We start from the raw sequence: 19,845 nt of genomic DNA, 5'->3' as shown, positions 1-19,845 counted from the left end.
CTCAACATGAATGAAAGGATCTATACTATAGACTTCAACAGAAAAGAAAAAGATTTCTAATCAATATTGAAGACAATAACTTGATGTTACTTGAGAAAACTTAAAGTGCTATACTAGTCACAATCCAAAACTCATATATATAATATATATTATGAGTTATATATAATATATAATATATTATATATATATTAAATGTGTGTGCAGTTGTGTCTACAGAGGGTAGGATTTCTTTACAGTTGTTGAATTAATTAAAAGTTCCTACCACAATTAAAATGGAAATGTAAAATATTTATGATAATGTTAGAATGACTGAATTTAATTATTTTAGAAAAATATTCTGAGGATCATCTGCTACACTGCTTACCTAGAAATGCAGTTCTTTTCTCTATTCTGTTCTGACCTGTAACACCCTCTTTCCCTCCCCCTCACATTCTTTGGCCATCACCCAGAGAAAATTAATGTAGCCACCTGTCTCTGGGAAGCCTGAGGCCCTTCTCTGACTAGCTGGCATTCCTCTTCTGCCCTTCACAAACATGGACATAGAAACAGTACTAAATACGTGCAGTACGAGGAGGCGCATGGTTACCAGTGCTGTGAGACGGCGGTAGTGGGGGGTCCATGCTTGTTCTACTGTGGAGTGGAAGGGAAGGCTGAACACAAGTCATAACGGCAGGGCGAAAACACCCAGAGACAGAACAAACAGAGGGACCAGGGAACAGTCTGCATTAAATATGTAACCTCATTAAATAGTCAACATTCAAATTTACATGGGCAAGGCACCAGGAGAGTGACATTGAGAAAGTATGTCTCAATTTGCAAACTGAGGGGTGGTTAGGGAATGTGCTGGCTGACATGGTCAGTGGTCTGCGCTGCCAGTTCAGTGCATAATTAGGCAAGGAGTTATGTGCACATGGGCTATGCTAAGATGAACCAAATGCCAGCCTGCCAGGCAAGGTGCAGCCATGCCACAGGACACTTAGGGAGGGGACTGCTGGCCTGCAGCGGCATGCCCACTCCATGGCCATCCTAGGCAAGACTCTTTTGTGGGCCCACAGCCCTCTTGCCAGGAGGACAAGGATATTCTCCATGTGGAGCCTCACATGTCATTCTCTTTAAAAAAAAAAAAAAAAAAAGCACAATAAAATACATTCTTCTCCTTTCTTGATCCTCTTTGACATAGGCGAATCACATGAAAGGCTGTTAGAAATGTTAAAAGTTTAGAAATTTCCAAGGCCACTAATATGCCATCTAAGTAATACTGCACAATCAGTCTCGGCTTTAAGAAAACTCTGCGCTGGTGGATGAGGGCCCTGGGCTCTCTTGCCACCTAAGTGCAGAGAATGCTCCTGTCAACCCTGCCACACAAGCTGCTTTCCCAGAGGCCTGGCTTCTATTTCCAGCATGTGTGTGCACACACACATACATAAGTACACACCTGTACACACACTCATGCTGTTCGAGTGACTCTTGGGATTTCAAGGTTGAAGTAAACAAATACTCACAGTTCTGAATACATCAAGCGTGCACACACACACATACATACGCACACTCAGGTGGAAGGAACATTTGTCTTCTCACAAATATGTGCTGAGGGAAGAAGGGAAAGGCTTCTGTAGATCTCGCTTCAGGTGAGGTTGCAACATAGACACTGTAATATACAGCTAAAATATAGATACAAAGATTGCACATACATCCACGGAGAAGCACAGGCCCCACAGCCAGTAGCTCTCAGCCACCCACCTCAGCAATCAGTCTTCGTGTGAAGCTGTCCTCCAGAGTCATTTGAGAGTCCTGGGAACAATGTGCCACTTACACCAGAAGGAAGTCTTTCTGGAAGAGGTCAGCATCTCATCAGTGGCCTTCTCCCTGTTCCCTGCCTTCTGGTCAGCTAGGTAGTCAGCCTCACAGTGCCATCTAAGGAAATCTTAGAGCTAAGCCGACAGCCATTTCATTCAAGGCTGTTGTCTACAGCATTTGGTCGACTAGTTAACACTGGCTACTATAGAAGGAAGCTGGCCAATTACTGCTCGGGGGAAAACTCTGATCCAGGCACTGCCAGCCCTGGCTGCCAAAGCTGACAGCCCTGACAGTAATCAAAGAGTAGTACTTTAAACTCTGTTCCCTGGTGACCCTGGAGAATTGCACATGCGAGCAGATGATCTCCTCGTGTCCTGCCAGCTATTTAAAAGCTCTGAACTGTGTTCCACCCTGCCGAGGCACTGGTGACAACACCTTGGGTCAGCTCTGTAATGGGCTGCAAGTGGCTGATAAACACAAACTTCATTAGCAAGTGGGGTCTGAGCAGAGGTGAAGGAGAATCAGCAGTGGCAGCAGAAGGAGGCTGTTAGAGCTGTCCTCCGTGCAGTACACACATTTATTGATAATAGAAATGAAAATGGGTCTATGACCTAAAGTGTAGGGATTGCTCCTTTTCTTTCTACTGTCTGCTGGAACAAAGATACAGTCCCCGGTAACCACAACTGGACTGATACTAAGGATGCAAGTCTGCCTGGCAAAGACTCAGTTATTGATAGGCCTAAAAGAAGAAGGAGTCTGTTGTGAGATTTACAGGATGATGGCAGAGGTTGGTTACGTCTGGCTATTGCTAGTGAGAATACTTGTTTATAGAAAGACAGGTGATCTTCAGAATTATGGAGGAGCTGGGCACAGTTCACACCACGGGAGTTGTCCCTTCAAAGAGGTGCATTTTCATTTTTTACTTGCATTTGGGAGACTACTAGGATGAAAAGTGTTCCAAGGGAAGGAGACTACATGTTTGTGCAGTTGAATTTTTGTAAAGTGAAAACAGACTCAGTTTCTCACTTGATCTGGAGTTGTGATAGCCTTCTGATGGACCCATCTGTTTATGGACAGGTATAGAAGGTTTGTCTCTCTCCTTTCTTTGAAGAACTAGGACGGGGCAGTACAGGGGGAACATGAAGAAGGTGGAAATGTAGTAAAAGCAGCATCCAGGCCACATTAACGGTGTTGCAAGATTTTCACAATACAACCAAGCGAGTCTGTAGTGGCAAAGGCTAGATACTGAGCACAAAGCCAATCCTCAAGGCTGATCCCTGCCTCCCTATCCAGGGCTTTCTCAGCAAACCTGATCATCAGCAGCGTTCGCTTGATGTCCAGCCAGTTTTGGAGCAGGGTGTTCCTCTGCACTAGGCTTGGGGAGGCGGTGAACGTCTGGAAGAGATCTTCACGGGGGCCCCAGAGCAGACACTGGAGGATGCCTTTGGCGTCAGAAATGAGGATGCGCTCAGAAGGGTTGGGATTCAGGAGGCAGCTGGCCAGCTGCTGCAGGCCCCGGGAGTAGGGGGAGCGGAGAGGGATGCGAGGCAGGTCTGCGTGAGTGTACTCCCTCTCCTTCAGCTCTGGGTTCTCATCAAAGGGGTTGGGCAGGTGCAGCATCTCATAGATGAGGATGCCTGTCTGGAACTCATCACACTTTTTATATTGGGTGGCTGTTATAATCTCAGGGGCAAGGCGGGACTGGTCCCGGAGGATCTCGGGGTCCACCAGATGGCTCTTCTGCTTGGCCTGAGAGAAGTTGCTCACAATAAGCCTCATGGGAAAAGATGAGGTGGGACTGGGCTCTGCAGACCCCAGGGTCTGGGTGGCTCCCCCAGGCTGGTGGTGGACAAGCAGCAGGTTCTCTAGGCGAAGGTCGCAGTGAGTGACATGGTAGGGCTTAAGGTGCTCAAGGCCAGAGCACAGTTGTAAGAGCAGCAGACACACTTGCCTTTCATACAAGTCAGGGCATTTCCCATGATGGGCCAGAGAGTCTTTCACAAAATCAGCCACAGTGAGATGGGGAACCTCTCTGGTGATGACCACAACATGGCTTCTCTGCTTCCTGCTTGGGACTGCCCGGCTATCTTTCTGAGATGACTCTGTTTCAGAGCAGGCCTCTGGGTTTTTCCCATTAGTTTCTCCCTTCACTTCTTCTTCGCTCTCTTCCAATTCATCCTCTGCCGTTTCAGGGGCATTGGGATCCTCCCAGGGAAGCAGACGATTAGGGACTTCAGCAAGGAAATGCCCACAGTCCTGCTGGATGTTAAAATGAACAGCCAGACTTTGCCGAACAGCCAAGCTATGATAATACTGCTGAGATTCTTTAGCTTTGCTCTTACAGATCTGAAAAAAGAAAGCAAATAACATAATTTGAGACCTACACTTTCATAACCAGACTTATGATGCACTAAAGAGGATTAACTTGGAAGGTTTAACTTGGTTAGGAACAGTCAAATAGTGGAGTCTTCAGAAAAGGTCTTAGAATTTCCATGCTGAGTGACAGTAATAATGGTAGTAACATTTTCTCATGGCCGACTACACACAAGCCTGTACTTTGCTCTACTATCTCCCGTCCTCACACTGACCCTTCAAAGTAGGCTGAGGATCTCTTTCTTGATGCTGGGAAAATTGGACATCCATATGCAGAAGAATGAAACTAGACCCCTATCTCTCATCAGTTACCAAAATCAACTTAAGATGAATGAAAGACTTAAATATAAGGCCTGAACTATGAAACTACTTGAAGAAAACACAGGGGAAATTCTTCAGGATTCTCAAAGGGGCAACAATAGTTTGAAAAGATTCCAAAAGCACAGGCAACAAAAGGAACAGCAGACAAATGGGATTATTTTAAACTAAAATACTTCTACACAGCAAAGGAAAAACAACAGAGTGAAGAGACAACCTATGGAATGGGAGAAAACATTTGCAAACAATGTATCTGACAAGTGGCAAATATCCAGAATATACAAGGAATGCAACAACCTAAGAGCATAAATAAATAAAATTAAAACTTAAATAAACAACAAAAACGATCCACCAAGTAATCCAATTTAAAAATGGGCAACAGACTTAAATAGGCATTTTTCAAAAGAAGACATACAAATGGACAAGAGATATATGAAAAAACATTCAACATCACTAATCATCAGGGAAAGGCAAATCAGACCACAGTATCACCTCACTCCTGTTAGAATGAATGGCTATTATCAAAAAGACAAAAGATAAGTGTTGGTGAGGTTACGGAAATAAGGGAACCCGACTGTTGCTGGGAAGGTAGATGAGTACAATCATTATGGAAAACAGTATGGAGTGTCCTCAAATAATTAAAGGTAGAGCCACCATATAATTTAGCAATCCCACTCCAGGGTGTATATCTGAAAATGAAATCAATAATGTTAAAGGAACATCTGTATTCCCATGTTCACTGTAGCACTATTTGCAATAGCCAAGGAATGGAAACTGATGAATGAAAAGGAAATGTGGTGTACCTACATAAAAAAGAACACAATTCTGTCATTTGTGACAACTTGGATGGAACTGAGATCGTTATGTCAGTAAAATAAGCCAGGCACAGAGAGACAACTGCATGATCTCACTTATATGTGGAATCTAAAAAGAATGATCTAACCTAAGTTGAGAGAACAGTGGTTACCAGAGGCTGGGGAGAGGAGAGGAGAGAGAGGGAGACATGGAGATATGTGGTCAATGACTACTAAGGATACTTAGTTGGGTCAGGTGTTCCACTGCACAGTAAGGAGACTATAGATAAGGTACTAGATATTTCAAAAAAAGCTAGAATAATGGATTTTGAATGTTTTTAACACAAAGAAAAGGAACATGTTCGAAGAGAGAGATATGCTTACCCAGAGTTACCAATTTGTGTGCCCAAGTCTATCTAATGCCAAACCCTGCTCTTTCCACTATTAACAAACATATAATTTTTTACCTATTTTCCATAGTGGTTTACAGCCCAGATTTACAAAGCAGGCCAACAGATGGCTCTAAATGTAGGCCAGGATACCTTATTTCATAACCTATCATCCTTTGTGTTAATTTCTCATTGGTTAGAAATGTGACAAACTGTTGGCCCTGTAAATCAGGCTCTCTTACCTTTTCAGTGAATGTCACTGTCATGGTCACAACTCTGGCACTCACAGTTCATTGGTGGGGTAGGGGCAAAGAGTTGAGAGAGTCACTGGTCTGACCTTGTACTTTCAATGGTAGGATTCTGAGTTTTATACTTTATCTAATCATGCCTCATTCAATGCCCAATATTCAGGCAAAAAGTCCTTTGAAAAAGAACTTTACCAAGTGGTTATGGATCAAGGCAGAGTTTTTTGATCGAAAACATCAGCCAAGAGTCTTATATACTGTAATAAGTATTTTTAGTCTCAAAGGCTAGAAAAGCAAAAAGTAAGTAAAATCACCCCCCAAATGGGTTTATCCTCATGAGAGAGAGAGAGGTTGATCATGGAAGACAGTCTTTCCTGCTAGTTCACAGGCTATCATAGCCTGGTCAGGAGTCCCCTTACGACCCTGCTCACAGTACATGCTCATCTCTTCCTTCTTAGCAGGACAACACTGAATTTCAGATACCAAAGCCTCCCAGCAATAAGCACTCTCTGTAGTGTGTACACTGCCTGTTTCTAAGAGTAATACAGAAAAGGAGCAAATTTTTAACAAAAGGATTTTCTAGTCATTTTTACTTAAAAAGAAAAATGAACATTTTCTTAGGAGGATGCAGATGGGTCCCCAGTTTGAGAAGCAGCATGCTCTGATTTCTATTCAGATAGATATTAAAAAGAAAGGAAAGGCAAATAAGTCTCAGAAGACAAGAACATCTCCTTCTTATTTACTAGACTCATTATATTTAAGACTTGATATCACCAGTCAGTGCTATGGAAATAAGTATGTACAGATCTATCCAGAGATCAGAAAGGAAACTCCTTCATGTCTTCTACCACCTACCTGATGAGTTTGAGAAATGCTTTATATGAAACATTTCTTTTTTTTTAAGCAAACTTCTGATTTTGAAATGGATGTCTCCAGGGGGGAGTTCAAGTTCAATCACATGTTTCAGAAAATACTATCTTTAGAAAGCTCTTAAAGCACATGCTGTGTAATACATAATCCTATATGTTCATCAATCACATGAATTCTTTCTATAATGTACTATTGGCGATATTTCATATTTATGTGTCACCAGGTATTTAAAAATTCTATACTCATCATAATTTAGTTGTATAGGAGTTGGATCTGGCACATGACACCATTAACTTCATGGCCAGTTTAAATAATTTACTCAATATCACATTGCCTTTTGGAATGAAAGTTCAAGGGTTCCAACTCCTCAGTCTTTGAAAAGTCTATCAAATACCACTGAGTTTAGTTGAATGATACCGAAAGTTAAACTCCAGGTGTCACGTATCTGAAAGAACACTCATCAAGGACTTAGGTGGCCTGGCACTAGCTGTGTAACTTTGGGCATGTGCACTTAGCTTCTCTGGGTCTCAATCTCCCTAAAAAAGGGAATGATATAAAGAATACGAAAACTTACCTCACAGGGAAGTTGTGAACCCTACATGGGATCAAGTGTGTAGGGTACATCTATCTGCACACTACAAGTTGTACAAATATAACACTGGTAATGACTTATACAACTGGCAAATGTTAAAAGTGATGCAATCTTATAGAATCTTCATGTATTTTTTAAAGAGAAAAAGAGTCCTGAGAGTCACTTGTTATAGCAGTGAGACTCTCTAACCATGGGTTTGATAGAGGACAAGTTTATGAGCAACTGTTAAGGTTAACACATCTGTGCCAAGGTCAGTCCTACCAAGTTAAAACCAGCATAGATCTAGTCCAAATGAGGACAACCTCAGACTGAGAGGAAGAATGGTTTGATCAAGTTTGTAGTTTTTATTATGCCAAGTCACACTGAAGAGAACTTATTACCTGGTAATTTAACATCAGAAGCAGAGAAGATATTCTGATTGTGATATTCTAATTTTATTAGATACACGTGAACACAGACATACACATTTTTATAAGGTCCTGCAGAGCTCTGGGTATAGATAAGAACGTGGATACTACAACCAGAATTTATGTTCAGCTTCAATGATCAACTTGAGATAAAGGATCAAAGTGATTTACGAAGAAGAAATGATAAATTGTTCTACCATGTTGGATGCTCTGAAGGAAAATGGTCTGACGAGATAGCCAACCTGAGTAGGCGTCACTTCCTTATCTCTTCATTTTTACAATACACAGACAGGCTGAAGAATAATGGGTGGCTCTAGTTTAAGGGCAAAAGAAAATGGGACAAGACTGGAGTGTAAAAGAGAGGAAAACACTTGGGTTTTTAATTGGTTCATAACCATGAAACCAGTTACAACCCAAACACAGACCTATGGAGATTTCCATAATAGCATTTCACACGATGAGTAGCTCATAAATCTTTATTATGGGGCTTGCGATGATGTTAATTTAGGTAGGAGAATTATATTATTCTATGCATCACATAGTAGTCATTTTTCAAATATTAATAACTTGACTCCTTTAGTTAAAAAAAAAAAAAAAACTCAAAAAGACCCTGACTTCAGATGATAAATTTCTAGTCCAAAAGTTATTTCAGAAAACAAGCCACTCTTTCTGGAACAAATGGACAGGGTTCTTATTGCCAGTTTTTTTTTCTTACCTAATATTTTCTCTACCAGGGATCAAAGTAACTTCTTCCTGGCTTCTCATTTTCATTTATCTTTCTTGAAAGGAATTCACATTCTTTCCTTATAAAGGGTAGATGGATTGTAACAGAGAAATCTCAATAAAGATTCCACTTTCCAAACAATGATTTCCACAGGACTCCTAGGCTCCCCTCAGTTTAAAAATAGGGATAAGGCAAGAGTTAAAATGATTTCATATCTTCATTAAAGAATCCCTTTTCTTCTTATTTTTTTGACACCATGGATTGAACCCAAGGGTGCTTAACCACCACATCCTCAGCCCTAATATTTTATTAGAGATAGGGTCTCGCCGAGTTGCTTAGGGCCTCCCTAAGTTGCTGAGGCTGGCTTTGGACTCGCATTCCTCCTGCCTCAGCTCCAGAGTTGTTGTTGTTCTTTTTCTTTGTGTGTGAGTGTGTGTGCGTGTATGTGTTGCTGGGGAGCTGGAGATTGAACCCAGGGTCTCATGCATGCTAGGCAAGTGTTCTGCCACTGAGCTACAACCCCAGACCAAGGTTCCTTTTTCTAATGGAAGAAAAATGACCTTATATTTAACTAGGTGTGGAAAAACCTACTTAAAAGCTGTCTGCTTTGGCAGATTCTGTTCTTGTCTACATTCTCTGAAAGGGAAGAAAAACACTATGTTAGCCTGAACCACAGAGACACTAGAGGGAGCTGCAATATCAACATCCAGGCCTCATTTACTGTGAGCTGCAGGCAAACAAAACTAGGCTCTGGTGAAGGGTGAATCTTCTTGTAAAATAAACCATGGGGCCTCCTTCTGGAAAAATGTTGGTTCTATAAGGTGATGATGGTGAATTCATGCAAAGGGAACACTGCACATGAAGAGCATGAACAGGACAAGAAGCCCATCCTGGTCATGGTGACCTCGCCGGCTGGAGCCACTCTTCAGAGGAGTCAGAGGAACATCAAAAAGAACAGTCAGCAGCTGATAGGTTCACCCTTCGTCCCAGGTGAATAATGTACTGTTGCAAAAATGGCGGCTCAAGGAGAAACTTGGCCCTTATTTGCATTCATGAAGATCAGTGAGAACACAGAAAAGAAAGGAGAAATACTGTTCTTACCAAAAGAGCATTCACAAGTATCTGAGGGCTCCTCAGTACTTCTACCAGTAAGGCACAGCATCCCTAAGCAATCCGACAAGATTCCCAAATACAGGGGAGGGGATACTTTAACCAACGATGATCATTTGTTGGGCAATGGGAAAACAAAACAAAACAAAACACCATGTTTCCAGAATCAGAGCCAAATTACTCTCTCCTGAGACCTTCTTAGAGCCAGGTCAAAGCACATGACACTTACACAAGCCTGATCTTAGCAGGGAAATAGAGCTTGATGATGGTTCCTTACACACAACCTGAAAAGTTTCATTTCAAGCATTTATTTCAGTTCAGAGGATTATTTTCTGTGTTGCTCATGCCAACTGTTCTGCATACCTTTGAGACAAATTTGCCATTATCAAGCAAATTTGTTTATTATGTTTGTAATAAGAACCTTAACCTAGACAGCTAACTTTTATAAAGTTCTAAAAAGCTGCATTACAAGCAGCAGGGAAGGAAAAGACAGCATGTGGTACAATACTGCTGACCTTCCATCTCTAGTTTACCTCATCACTTGCCTCAACTACCACAAAAGTTTTTCAATGGGTCTCCCAACCTCTCATCTGACTGCCCTCAAATATGCCTTGCACATATTATCACTTGTCTATTTAAACTTCCTTCCATTATCTTCACAGGATAAAGCTCCTGGCCTCACATTCAGTTTTAGCCTTCCTTCACACCTCTTTTCCACTTGCACTTAACATACTAAACCATTTGCAGCCAGCCCCTCATTTCTATTCCTCCCCCTCTTCACCTAAGAGATTCATCTGATTCCAAGTTTTTCATTCACGCTCTTCTCAGGTGTTTCTTCTGTTAGAGAAAATGCTAAATACTCTAGAGCCCCTTTCTGTGTTACTTCTACGTCTCTCTTATTGGAGTTAGCACACTGTTACCTTAAGAGCAGACACTTGTATTTTTAGATTCTAACACAGGACAAGGCACATGGTGCATGTCTATACAAAACGCTAAGAAACGGATACATCTGGTCCAGTGTAGCCATATGGTTTATTTACTCAGAGCAGCTGGATTATATGAACAGTTTTTATGAAACAGATGGAATTTGGCAAGGTAATGGGGAAGGGGCAATGGCAGACAATATGAATAACAAACACTCATGAGTGACCTGACTACACAACTGGGTAAAACTGGATCAATGAAGGCTGTCTGCAGAGTCCAGGGGCTCGCTGATTTTGCACAGCACAAAAACTATACAAAACAACATGACTCATCATTCCATTCAATTTTCTCTCCTTTCCCCCAAAGAAAGCAATAATTACAAAATACAGGGCTCTTCAAAACTGGTTTATATTAGCTTTTATTTTTCTATTATGGGCCCAGTGTGCCTTCAGCCTACTTCCACTTTATCAGCAGGGAACCTCATTTCCATCTCATACTGGGCCTTTTACAGTGCCTCAGTGAACCTTAAGTGACATGGATATTGTACAAAATGAATTGTAAAGACACAAAAATGAGAAATACTGACGATCACACACATTAGACCATCTGTGCTATTCTGTTCCGTTACACAAAAACACAAACATGAACAGGGGAGTGTGCAGAATGAAAACCTTCTAAACTGATACCCAGTATTTGATATAACCTCACTCTAAGAGTATCGGCTCATTACTGATTCACATTCACTTCTTGATCTTCCTGGAGGGAGTACTGCTTTACTTGCAACTCTACAGGTAAGACCCCTACACAGTTAATGCTGTTACAACTACATTCAAAAAGGATTAAGTGTTTAATATATAAATGCAATCTAGGCCCAAATTACTCCAGACTCCAGACCATAGGAAGCTGCTCTGAGACCTATCAGGTAGGTCAGGTATTTTATAGCTTGAATTGCTGCAAAAATGTTCTCATGCTCAAGAAACCCATCTTGGAACCCACAAGAGAAATTCAAGAAGGCAATTGTATAAAATTTTATCATTTTATTTGTGACTTGTATTCATCGAATCTTTTCACTCTCTTAAGCATGTGATCAAAAGAAAACCACTTTTATTCTTGAGCCAGTTATTTAGGCTAACAGATGATGCCTTAGTACCTTCACACAAGAGAAACTGAGGCACAGAGCAGCTCCCTAACCAGCTCAGGGCCCAGAATAGAAATTCAATTAATTTGAATCACAATTTATAATTCAATGTCCTTTCATCTCATTAATTAAAGGCACGGCTCCCTTTTCCTACAAGACAATTCATTTTGATTCCAAGTTAACTGAGCACCCCAAATCTCTCCTTAATAAACCAGTTTCCAGCTGAGACTCTTTGGCACCTCTGTCTGCACTGAGTCATGAAACGGAGTGGACGCTAATCTAGGATGGCTACGCATATAGGCAGTTGGCTGTTGATCAATTGCTTTCTGTAAAGGTTCAATGTTGGGCATGTTTGTGCTGAATTATGAAAGCGGAAGTGGTTTCCCATTTAGTTTTTCCTTACCACTAAACCAGTAATTAATTGCCTGTGTAGACAGTTTGAACTAGTTGTAAATTTTTACCAATCAGTTATTCCTGTTAATGCTTTTTCATTTAGTGTCTTGCTTTCTCAGCATCCACCCAAATGAGATAAACGGAGACTCTGGAGTCAAAAATGCAATAAAAGATGCTTGTCTCTACAGTTCACCTCTACTTTATTATAGCTGTTTTAACAAGATTCTGGTGTAGCTGGAAGAAAGCAAGTAGCCCCACTCTTTTAATAGGGAAGTGTGTATCTTCACTGAGCTTTGTGTGACCTATCCTTGAGAACAAAGACCTGGACTACTTTTAAAGGAAAAGATACCTACTACTCCAATTTGGAACTGTTGGGGGGAAAAAATCCCCAGAAAGTTATACTTTTTACTTAGATGATACTTTTAGCATCTTCTACAAAGTAACTTTATCCAAATTTATTATGTGGTCTCTCATGGCAGTATTTGTTAAAAAATGATCTCATGAGAGAAGTGGGGGTGTGGCAGGGGAGCAGATCTCAGGGAGACTGGGCCATAATTTTAGCAAGCGTCCACCCTGCTTGCTGTCATTTATCCATCCAGGAACAACACTGAGGCACAGCAGGGTCAGTTGTGACTAACAGGAAAGATTTTACCAAGCAGTTAGGAGGCAGCCTGCCATGAAGCTGCTGTTCCTGTGCAAAAGTGCCTCTGGTCTCAGTTTCTTCCTATGTAGAATGGTGAAGGCCGTTCTAAAGTTGACTTGTTTACTGTGAGGATTATGGGTTTGGTCAGTGGCTGGTCAGATTCTTTGAAAGGGAGAAATAAGCAAGGTAGATTTTATTTAGAGAACAGGAAAGTTAAGTTCATGCTTAAGTTTATGTTCAGTTTTATTTAGAAAGCAGGGAAGTTAAGGGCTGGAGGCCAGCCAGCGAGCAGCCCACAGAGACAGACGGTCTAATCTGCTGGGTGGTGGTTTGCCAAACGGTGATGAGAGGATAAAAGAAGACGTGGACAAGACAGAAATAGAAGTTGAAGGTAAAATAGTGTTTGGGAATCAATTTGGCCTTTCCTTCACTAAAATACTTTAAAAAGGAGGCCATGTTCACTGCCTTCATGGCCTCCCCATTCCCTTTTCCCCCTTCTCTGCTTAGATATCCATCCTCACTATTATTGAGACTATATTTTCTTGAGAATTGCCAGAGATTGAACTCTTGACTTCTTCTGAATCCTCTTTCTGTTCAAGCCCTCTATAACCATGGACGTGGGGGCCTGTGGGACCCTGCCCTTTACTACTGCCTTTCCAACTGCTCCTGCTTGGGGTCACTTAGATAGATGTGTAGGCTTTTTCCCCACTTTACAGATGCTTCTACTACAATTTCGCCTATTCCATTGTTTGAACTCAATAAAGTTAGTTAGGACTAGGAAACCATATTTCTAGACTTGTTCTCTCTTCTGAATACCAATTTAAAGTTTTATCTGGCTATTGGGCTTCTCTCAACTTGGCTGACCCATTTCTATGCTCCATAGAGAGCTCTTCTTTCTGTTCTTTTTATCTGATTCATATTTTAGTTGGTGGCATCACTGTCCTCTTGGGATTGTTCTACCTTGAAATTTTAGCAATGCTGCTCTCATCCCACATTCAGTAACTCACTAGACATGGTCTACTGCCTTTCTCAGCTCTTGAGCCACCCTGCCTCTTCCTTTCTTCTACTTCAGAGTCTCATTATTATTTATCTGGATATTGCAATAGCATAATGACTAATTTCCCTGTTTCAAGTTGTTCAGCTTCTTCTACCACAGTTTTCTTCCAAAATTATTGATTTTGTGTTATCTTCTTTAAAAATCCTTAGCATGGGGCTGGGCTTAGCTGAGTGGTAGAACACTTGCTTAGTGTGTGTGAAGCCCTGTGTTTGATCCAGAGCACCACAAAAACAAAGAAAAAAAAAAAAAAAAAAAAGAAAGAAAGAAAAGTCAAAATCTTTAATGGGTTCCTACAAAATACAAAATGAAATCTAACCTCTATTTTTAATTTTTAATTATAAAATATAAAACATATTTTTGCAATACTGGGGGTGAATCCAGAAGTGCCCTACTACTGAGCTATATCCCCCTAGCCTTTTTTATTTTTTGCTACAGGGTGCTGCTAAGTTGTCCAGGCTGGCCTCAAACTTGCAATTCTACTACCTCATTTTCTAGAGTAGCTGGGATTACAGGCATGCACCACCATGCCCAGTTAGTCTAACCTCTTGACCTTATAATTCAAAGCCTCCAACTTTGGTAGCCTTTTTTTTTCTTTTGAGGGTGGTTATTGGGGATTGAACCCAGGAGCACTTTAATACTGAGTTACGTCCCCAGCCCTTTTTTAAAATTTATTTTTGATACCAGGTTTTGAGCTCAGGGGCGCTTGACAGCTGAGCCACATCCTCAGTCCCTTTTTATATTTTATGTAGAGACAGGGTCTCACTGAGTTACTTAGGGCCTCACTAAATTGCTGAGGCTGGCTTTGAAATTGGGATGCTCTTGCCTCAGCCTCCTGAATGGCTGGGATTACAGGTATATGCCATTGGGCCTGGCTATATTTTTAATTTGAGACAGGGTCTCGTTAAATTGCTTAGGACCTAGCTAAATTGCTGTGGCTCGCCTTGAACTTGCAATCCTATTGCCTCAGCTTCCCAAGTTGCTACGGTTACAGGTGTGCATCACTGCACCTAGCTAGTCCCCAAGATTTCCACAGTCTAATTTTCCACTATTCTCTCCATGTACTGTATTTGCCACAAAGAATAGTGTAAAATGGATACGAGAGGTCCTTTCTTATCAGCCCGGAGATAAACATTAGTGACTACTTTATCCATTAATTTTCATTCATCTTTATATCATTCATCTTTATATCTCTCTACACCACTCTGTGACCCTTCAATATGATCTGTCTTGTTTGAAAGTTGTTTTTATCTCCCCAACCAGGAGGCAAAGCTCCTTGAGGGCAAGGTCTTTGATTTATTCATGTATATCTATAAACCCAGACAAATACCACAATATTTTGTATAGTAAATGTTTTTTTGAAAGGTTAAAACATATTCTTCAAATGCCCACAATGTACATGATATTGTATTAGATGCTAAGGACATATGGATTAATAAGCCACGATCCCCATCATGGAGAAGGTCAAATTCAATAATGGGAAGGAGAAGCAGCTCCTGTAATTGTATGATGGTAGTACTGCTGAATTGTACAACTTATCATGACAGACCAATGATACAGGAAGGAGCTATCAGCATGTTCACAGGCGACCACAGCTGGATTTCTTAAGAACTGATAAGAACTTTCTAGGTATATGAGAAGAGAATGGAGGAAAAAATAACTATCATTTCCTTATTTTTTCACTTTGTGCCAAATGATGCTCTGAGCACTATATACACTATATCCACCACTGTGTATATATTAACTTCTATAATTTTTTTATACAGTGGCTCTAAGACGAATGAAGTATTACTTTCCATTTTATAGATAAGACACTGGAATTACAAATGGCAAGTAAGCAGGTCAAAGTAACAGCTAATATGTGGCTAAGCAACACATTTAAGCCCAGTTCTGTCTGACTTAAAAACCTAATTGTTGGGCTGGGGCTGTAGCTTAGTGGAAGAGCACTTGCCTAGCATGTGTGAGGTACTGGGTTCAATTTTCAACACCACATATAAATAAAATAAAGGTCTACCAACTACTTAAAAATAAAAGAAAAATTAAAAAAAAGTTTAATTCTTAACCACTATGTCAAAAGTCTTCAAATTTTGTTATGTGGGAACCACCTGAGGGACTGTTACAAATGCAGTTTCCCAGGCTTCACTGCCAGTAATTCCAATTCTATAGGTATGGAAATTACACTTTTAATGAGGATCCCTCAGGTAATTCTGAAATAGGTCATCTGCAGCTCACAATATAGAAGTTCCTCATTGTATCAGACTGCCTCCCAGGAGTAGGGCAGTCCAGACAGAGGAATCAGTGTGTGCAAAAGCCGAGGAGCATGAAATAGGAGCTATTTATAATTTATGCTAGGGGATATGACTACTGAGATGAATAACTAAGGAAACCTGTGCCTTAAAGAAACTCAGTGTGAATGATCCAAAATCTCTAATGCTTTTGTTTTCTTTCACTGAAAAGATACTGTGACATCATTTTTAAACAAAATCAAAATCACCTATAATTACCACCACTCTAATATAGGAATTATTTGCATATTACCATTTTGTAGGTCGATTTTTAAAAAGTTATGATCATACTACTTGGTGTTCTATGACATTTTACAACAAACGTTTTTCATTTTATATAGTCTTCATAATTACCACTTTTAATGGCTACAAACATTCCATTGCTGATGTACTACAACTGATTAAATTGTTTCCTTAATATCAGGAACTTAATTGTTTCCAATTTTTGGCAGCACTGAAATTCTTGAGGCTGTTACATTTTGTAGCCTTCTCTAATAATTTTAAGAAGATGCTTACATCTTTGAAGTAATGAGAAAGAAAATAAGTGTAGAACCTATCTAAATATGCTCAGGCTAATGCCCAATATTAAAGAATAATAGTGAACTAAAGAATGTGGAGCAGTAATTTTCCATTACTGTTAATAATAATAATACATTATTATATTTTACAGGTACTTTAGCTTATAAAAGCAGTTTTACTACATAAACTTGTGCATTATCACAGTCTTATGAGGTAGGTAGGGCAGTCAGTTTCCATTGATGCAAAAACCCAGAGAAGTTATATAACCTGTGTTAAGAATACCAAGAGAGGATCAAAATTTGAACCCAGGTCAGATGACTCCAATATTCTTTATTCTATTCTTTAGTGCCTTTTAGTTTAAGACCAATACAAATAATAAAGTTATTCATGTTGAATAAAACCTAGAATAAACAGGAAAACTTTCAAATCTAGTAAAAGTCCTGAGTGAAAATCACTTCCTTTATAATGAATACAACACTTGGTATGGACTGAAGTGTTTTTCTCCTTGCCCCCATTCCTACATTGAAGCCCTAATCTCCACTACAACTGCATTTGGAGACAGGGTCAATAAGGAGGTAACAAAGGCTAAATGAGGTCATGAGGAAAACCCTGATATGACAGAAATAGTGTTGGTTTAAGAAGAGAGCTGCTTGTTGTCTCTGTGATGTCAGGATGCAGTGAAAAGGTGGCAATCTATAAGCCAGGAAGAGAGTCCTCACCAGTACCTCAGTCAGCCACAATTTTGATCTTGGGCTTTCCATCCTCCAGAACATGAGAAGATACATTTCTGGGGCTTAAGTTATTCAGCGTATGGTACCTTTAAAATGGTAGCTTGAGCAGACTAAGACTGAAATTTTGATACTGTTGGGGGGTGGGGGGTGCCAGCATACTAATTTAAAAATGTAGAAGCAGCCTTGGTAGTTGGGAGAGGCTAGGAGAATTTTGAGATACATGTTAAGAAACGCCTGGATAACCATGAGCAGATAATTGCTATAAATATGGATGTTGAGGGCAATTCTGGTGAGGTCTCTGATGGAGATGAGGAGCTAGAAGAAAGGTGATTCTTTTCATGAAGAGGCAAAGAACTTGACCCCACCATGTAATAGTGTTTTGTGGAAGATAGAACTTGCAAGAGGCAAAATTGGATTTTTGGGTGAAGAGATTTCTAAGACAAGTGTTGAAGAAGTAGTTTGGTTCCTCCTGACATCTTATAGTAAAATGGGAAAGGAGAAAGATGAATTGAAGAAGGAATTAAATAAAATGTGAAAGCTCATTCTTTACAGAACACTAAGGGTGTGGCTAAATGACGATTTGATAAAGAGATCATGAGTGAGACTCACAGATTTAACCAGCCATCTCGGCAGAAGCCAGGAATAGGGATGGGATTATATTAGAAAAGACACTGCAGTTTACGGCCAACAGAAGTAAGTAGGATGGAATGAAAGAAGGCTGCCAGACTCCTTGGATTCTATAGGATTGTACCATGGAGCTGCTTGGCTGTGAAGATGCACTATTCTTTAGGGAAAGGGAAGAATGACCCCAAAGGTGATAAAGAGACATCAGGCAGCTCTTCCCACCACAGATTCAGTGGGTAAGACTGTTTCCTCTTAGGCTTCAAAGGTGAGGTTGCTTCTCTAGATTTAGAAGGCCAGGATGATCGTGAGCAACATCTCAGGGGTGAGGCCATCTTGCAGAGCCATGGGGCCGATGCTGCCACCCGACTGGGCCCAGAATATAAAACTTAGGAGGATTATTCTCCAGTCTTAAGGTTTAATGGAAATTGACTTGCTATATTTTGTTTCTTTGGGATTCATCACTCCTTCCTTCTGATTTCTCCCTTTTGGAATGGTAATGTCTACACTATGGGACTTTAGAGTTGATTCTGAAATAGACTTTTGAGGTTGTTGGAATGTATTTTGTACATGATAATATGTATTTACATGAATTTGAGAGAATTCATGACAGAATATGATGGACTTTATGGTGTTCCCCCCCTCCAATTCATATGTTGAAGCTCTAAACCTCAATGTGACTGTATCTGGAGATAGGGCCTACAAAGCGGTAATTAAGGTTAAATGAAGTCCTAAGGTTAGGGCCTTGTTATGGTTTAGATAGGAGGTATTCTACAAAAGCTCATGTGTGAGACAATGCAAAAAAAAATGTAGGACTGGGGATTTAGCTCAGTTGGTAGAGTGCTTGCCTTGCAAGCTCAAGGCCCTGGGTTCAATCCCCAGCACCGCCAAAAAAAAAAAAAAAAAAAAAAAAAAAAAAAAAAATTACAGTAAAATGATTGGTTATGAGAGCCTTAACCTAATCAGTGCCTCAATCCCTTGATAGGTATTAACTGGATGGTAAACAGGCAGATAGGGTGTAGTTGGAGGAGGTGGGTCACTGGGGGTATACCTTTCAGGTATATATTCTGTCCCTGAAGAATGGAGCACTCCCTCACCCCACCCTGGCTCTTTGCTTCCTGGTGCCAAGTCCCCAGCTGCTTTCCTCTGCCACACTCTTTGGCTATGATATCCTGCATAAACTTATCTCAGGTCCTAAGGAATGGAGTCAGACATCTGTGGACTGAGACTTATGAAACCCAAAATAAACTTTTCTTCCTCTAATTGTTCTTGTCAAGTCTTTAAGTCACAACAGTGAGAAAGTTGACTATACAGGCCTAGCTATAATAGGACTAGTGTCCTTAAAAGAAATACCAGACAAGAGCATTTGTTTCCTCTTGCTCTTTCTCTTCCAATCGTGTGAAGACACAGAAAGAAGGTGGCTATCTACAAGTCAGGAAGAGCCCTCACCAGAAACCAAATAAGCTGAAACCTTGATCTCAGACTTTTCAGCCTACAAAAATGTGAGAAAAAACATTTCTGTGGCTTAAGTCTTCCAGTTTATGGTATTGTTATGGTTTGTACATGAGAAAATAAGATAATGCACAAAATAAATATTTTTGTACTCTATGACTGCAGTGGATTGGTAGGGGTAGAGTAGTATCCCTTGACTTTTGGATTGCTAAATTCTAGCACTGACTTCCTTTTGCAACATTTTAAGAGAGAGTCACATCTATTAGCCTACTCTAATTTCTGATAGTATATTGTAAGAAGGATATTTTAAGAAGGCAATCAGTAGAAACAGTTGTTTCATATGGGCTGACTGCTGGTCTCTTTTGCTTATCTCTGCAAAAGGAGGGTTCTCAGCATTCTCATAGTTTATTACTCTAAGATTGTACAGTAAATTGGGCACCTCTAGAAACACACAGTGGTCTTCAAA

The 19,845-nt window shown here is 40.4% G+C and overlaps 1 protein-coding gene across 2 annotated transcripts in view; it reads right to left on the bottom strand.

The window, feature by feature from the left end:
* Positions 1–1,119: 1,119 nt before the first annotated feature.
* Positions 1,120–19,845, bottom strand: part of PEAK1 (pseudopodium enriched atypical kinase 1) — a 165,421-nt gene continuing 146,695 nt past the window's right edge. For both annotated transcript variants that reach the window (XM_079128856.1, XM_079128855.1), the window contains one exon: positions 1,120–4,143. In XM_079128856.1, coding sequence (XP_078984982.1) covers positions 2,980–4,143 — 1,164 coding nt within the window. In that variant the 3' untranslated portion in view covers positions 1,120–2,979. The remainder of the gene's footprint in view (positions 4,144–19,845) is intronic.

Source organism: Sciurus vulgaris (assembly GCF_902686455.1).
Source record: "Sciurus vulgaris genome assembly, chromosome: 2".
Classification (NCBI taxonomy): Eukaryota; Metazoa; Chordata; class Mammalia; order Rodentia; family Sciuridae; genus Sciurus; species Sciurus vulgaris.
This window is presented reverse-complemented; position numbering and strand designations above follow the sequence as displayed.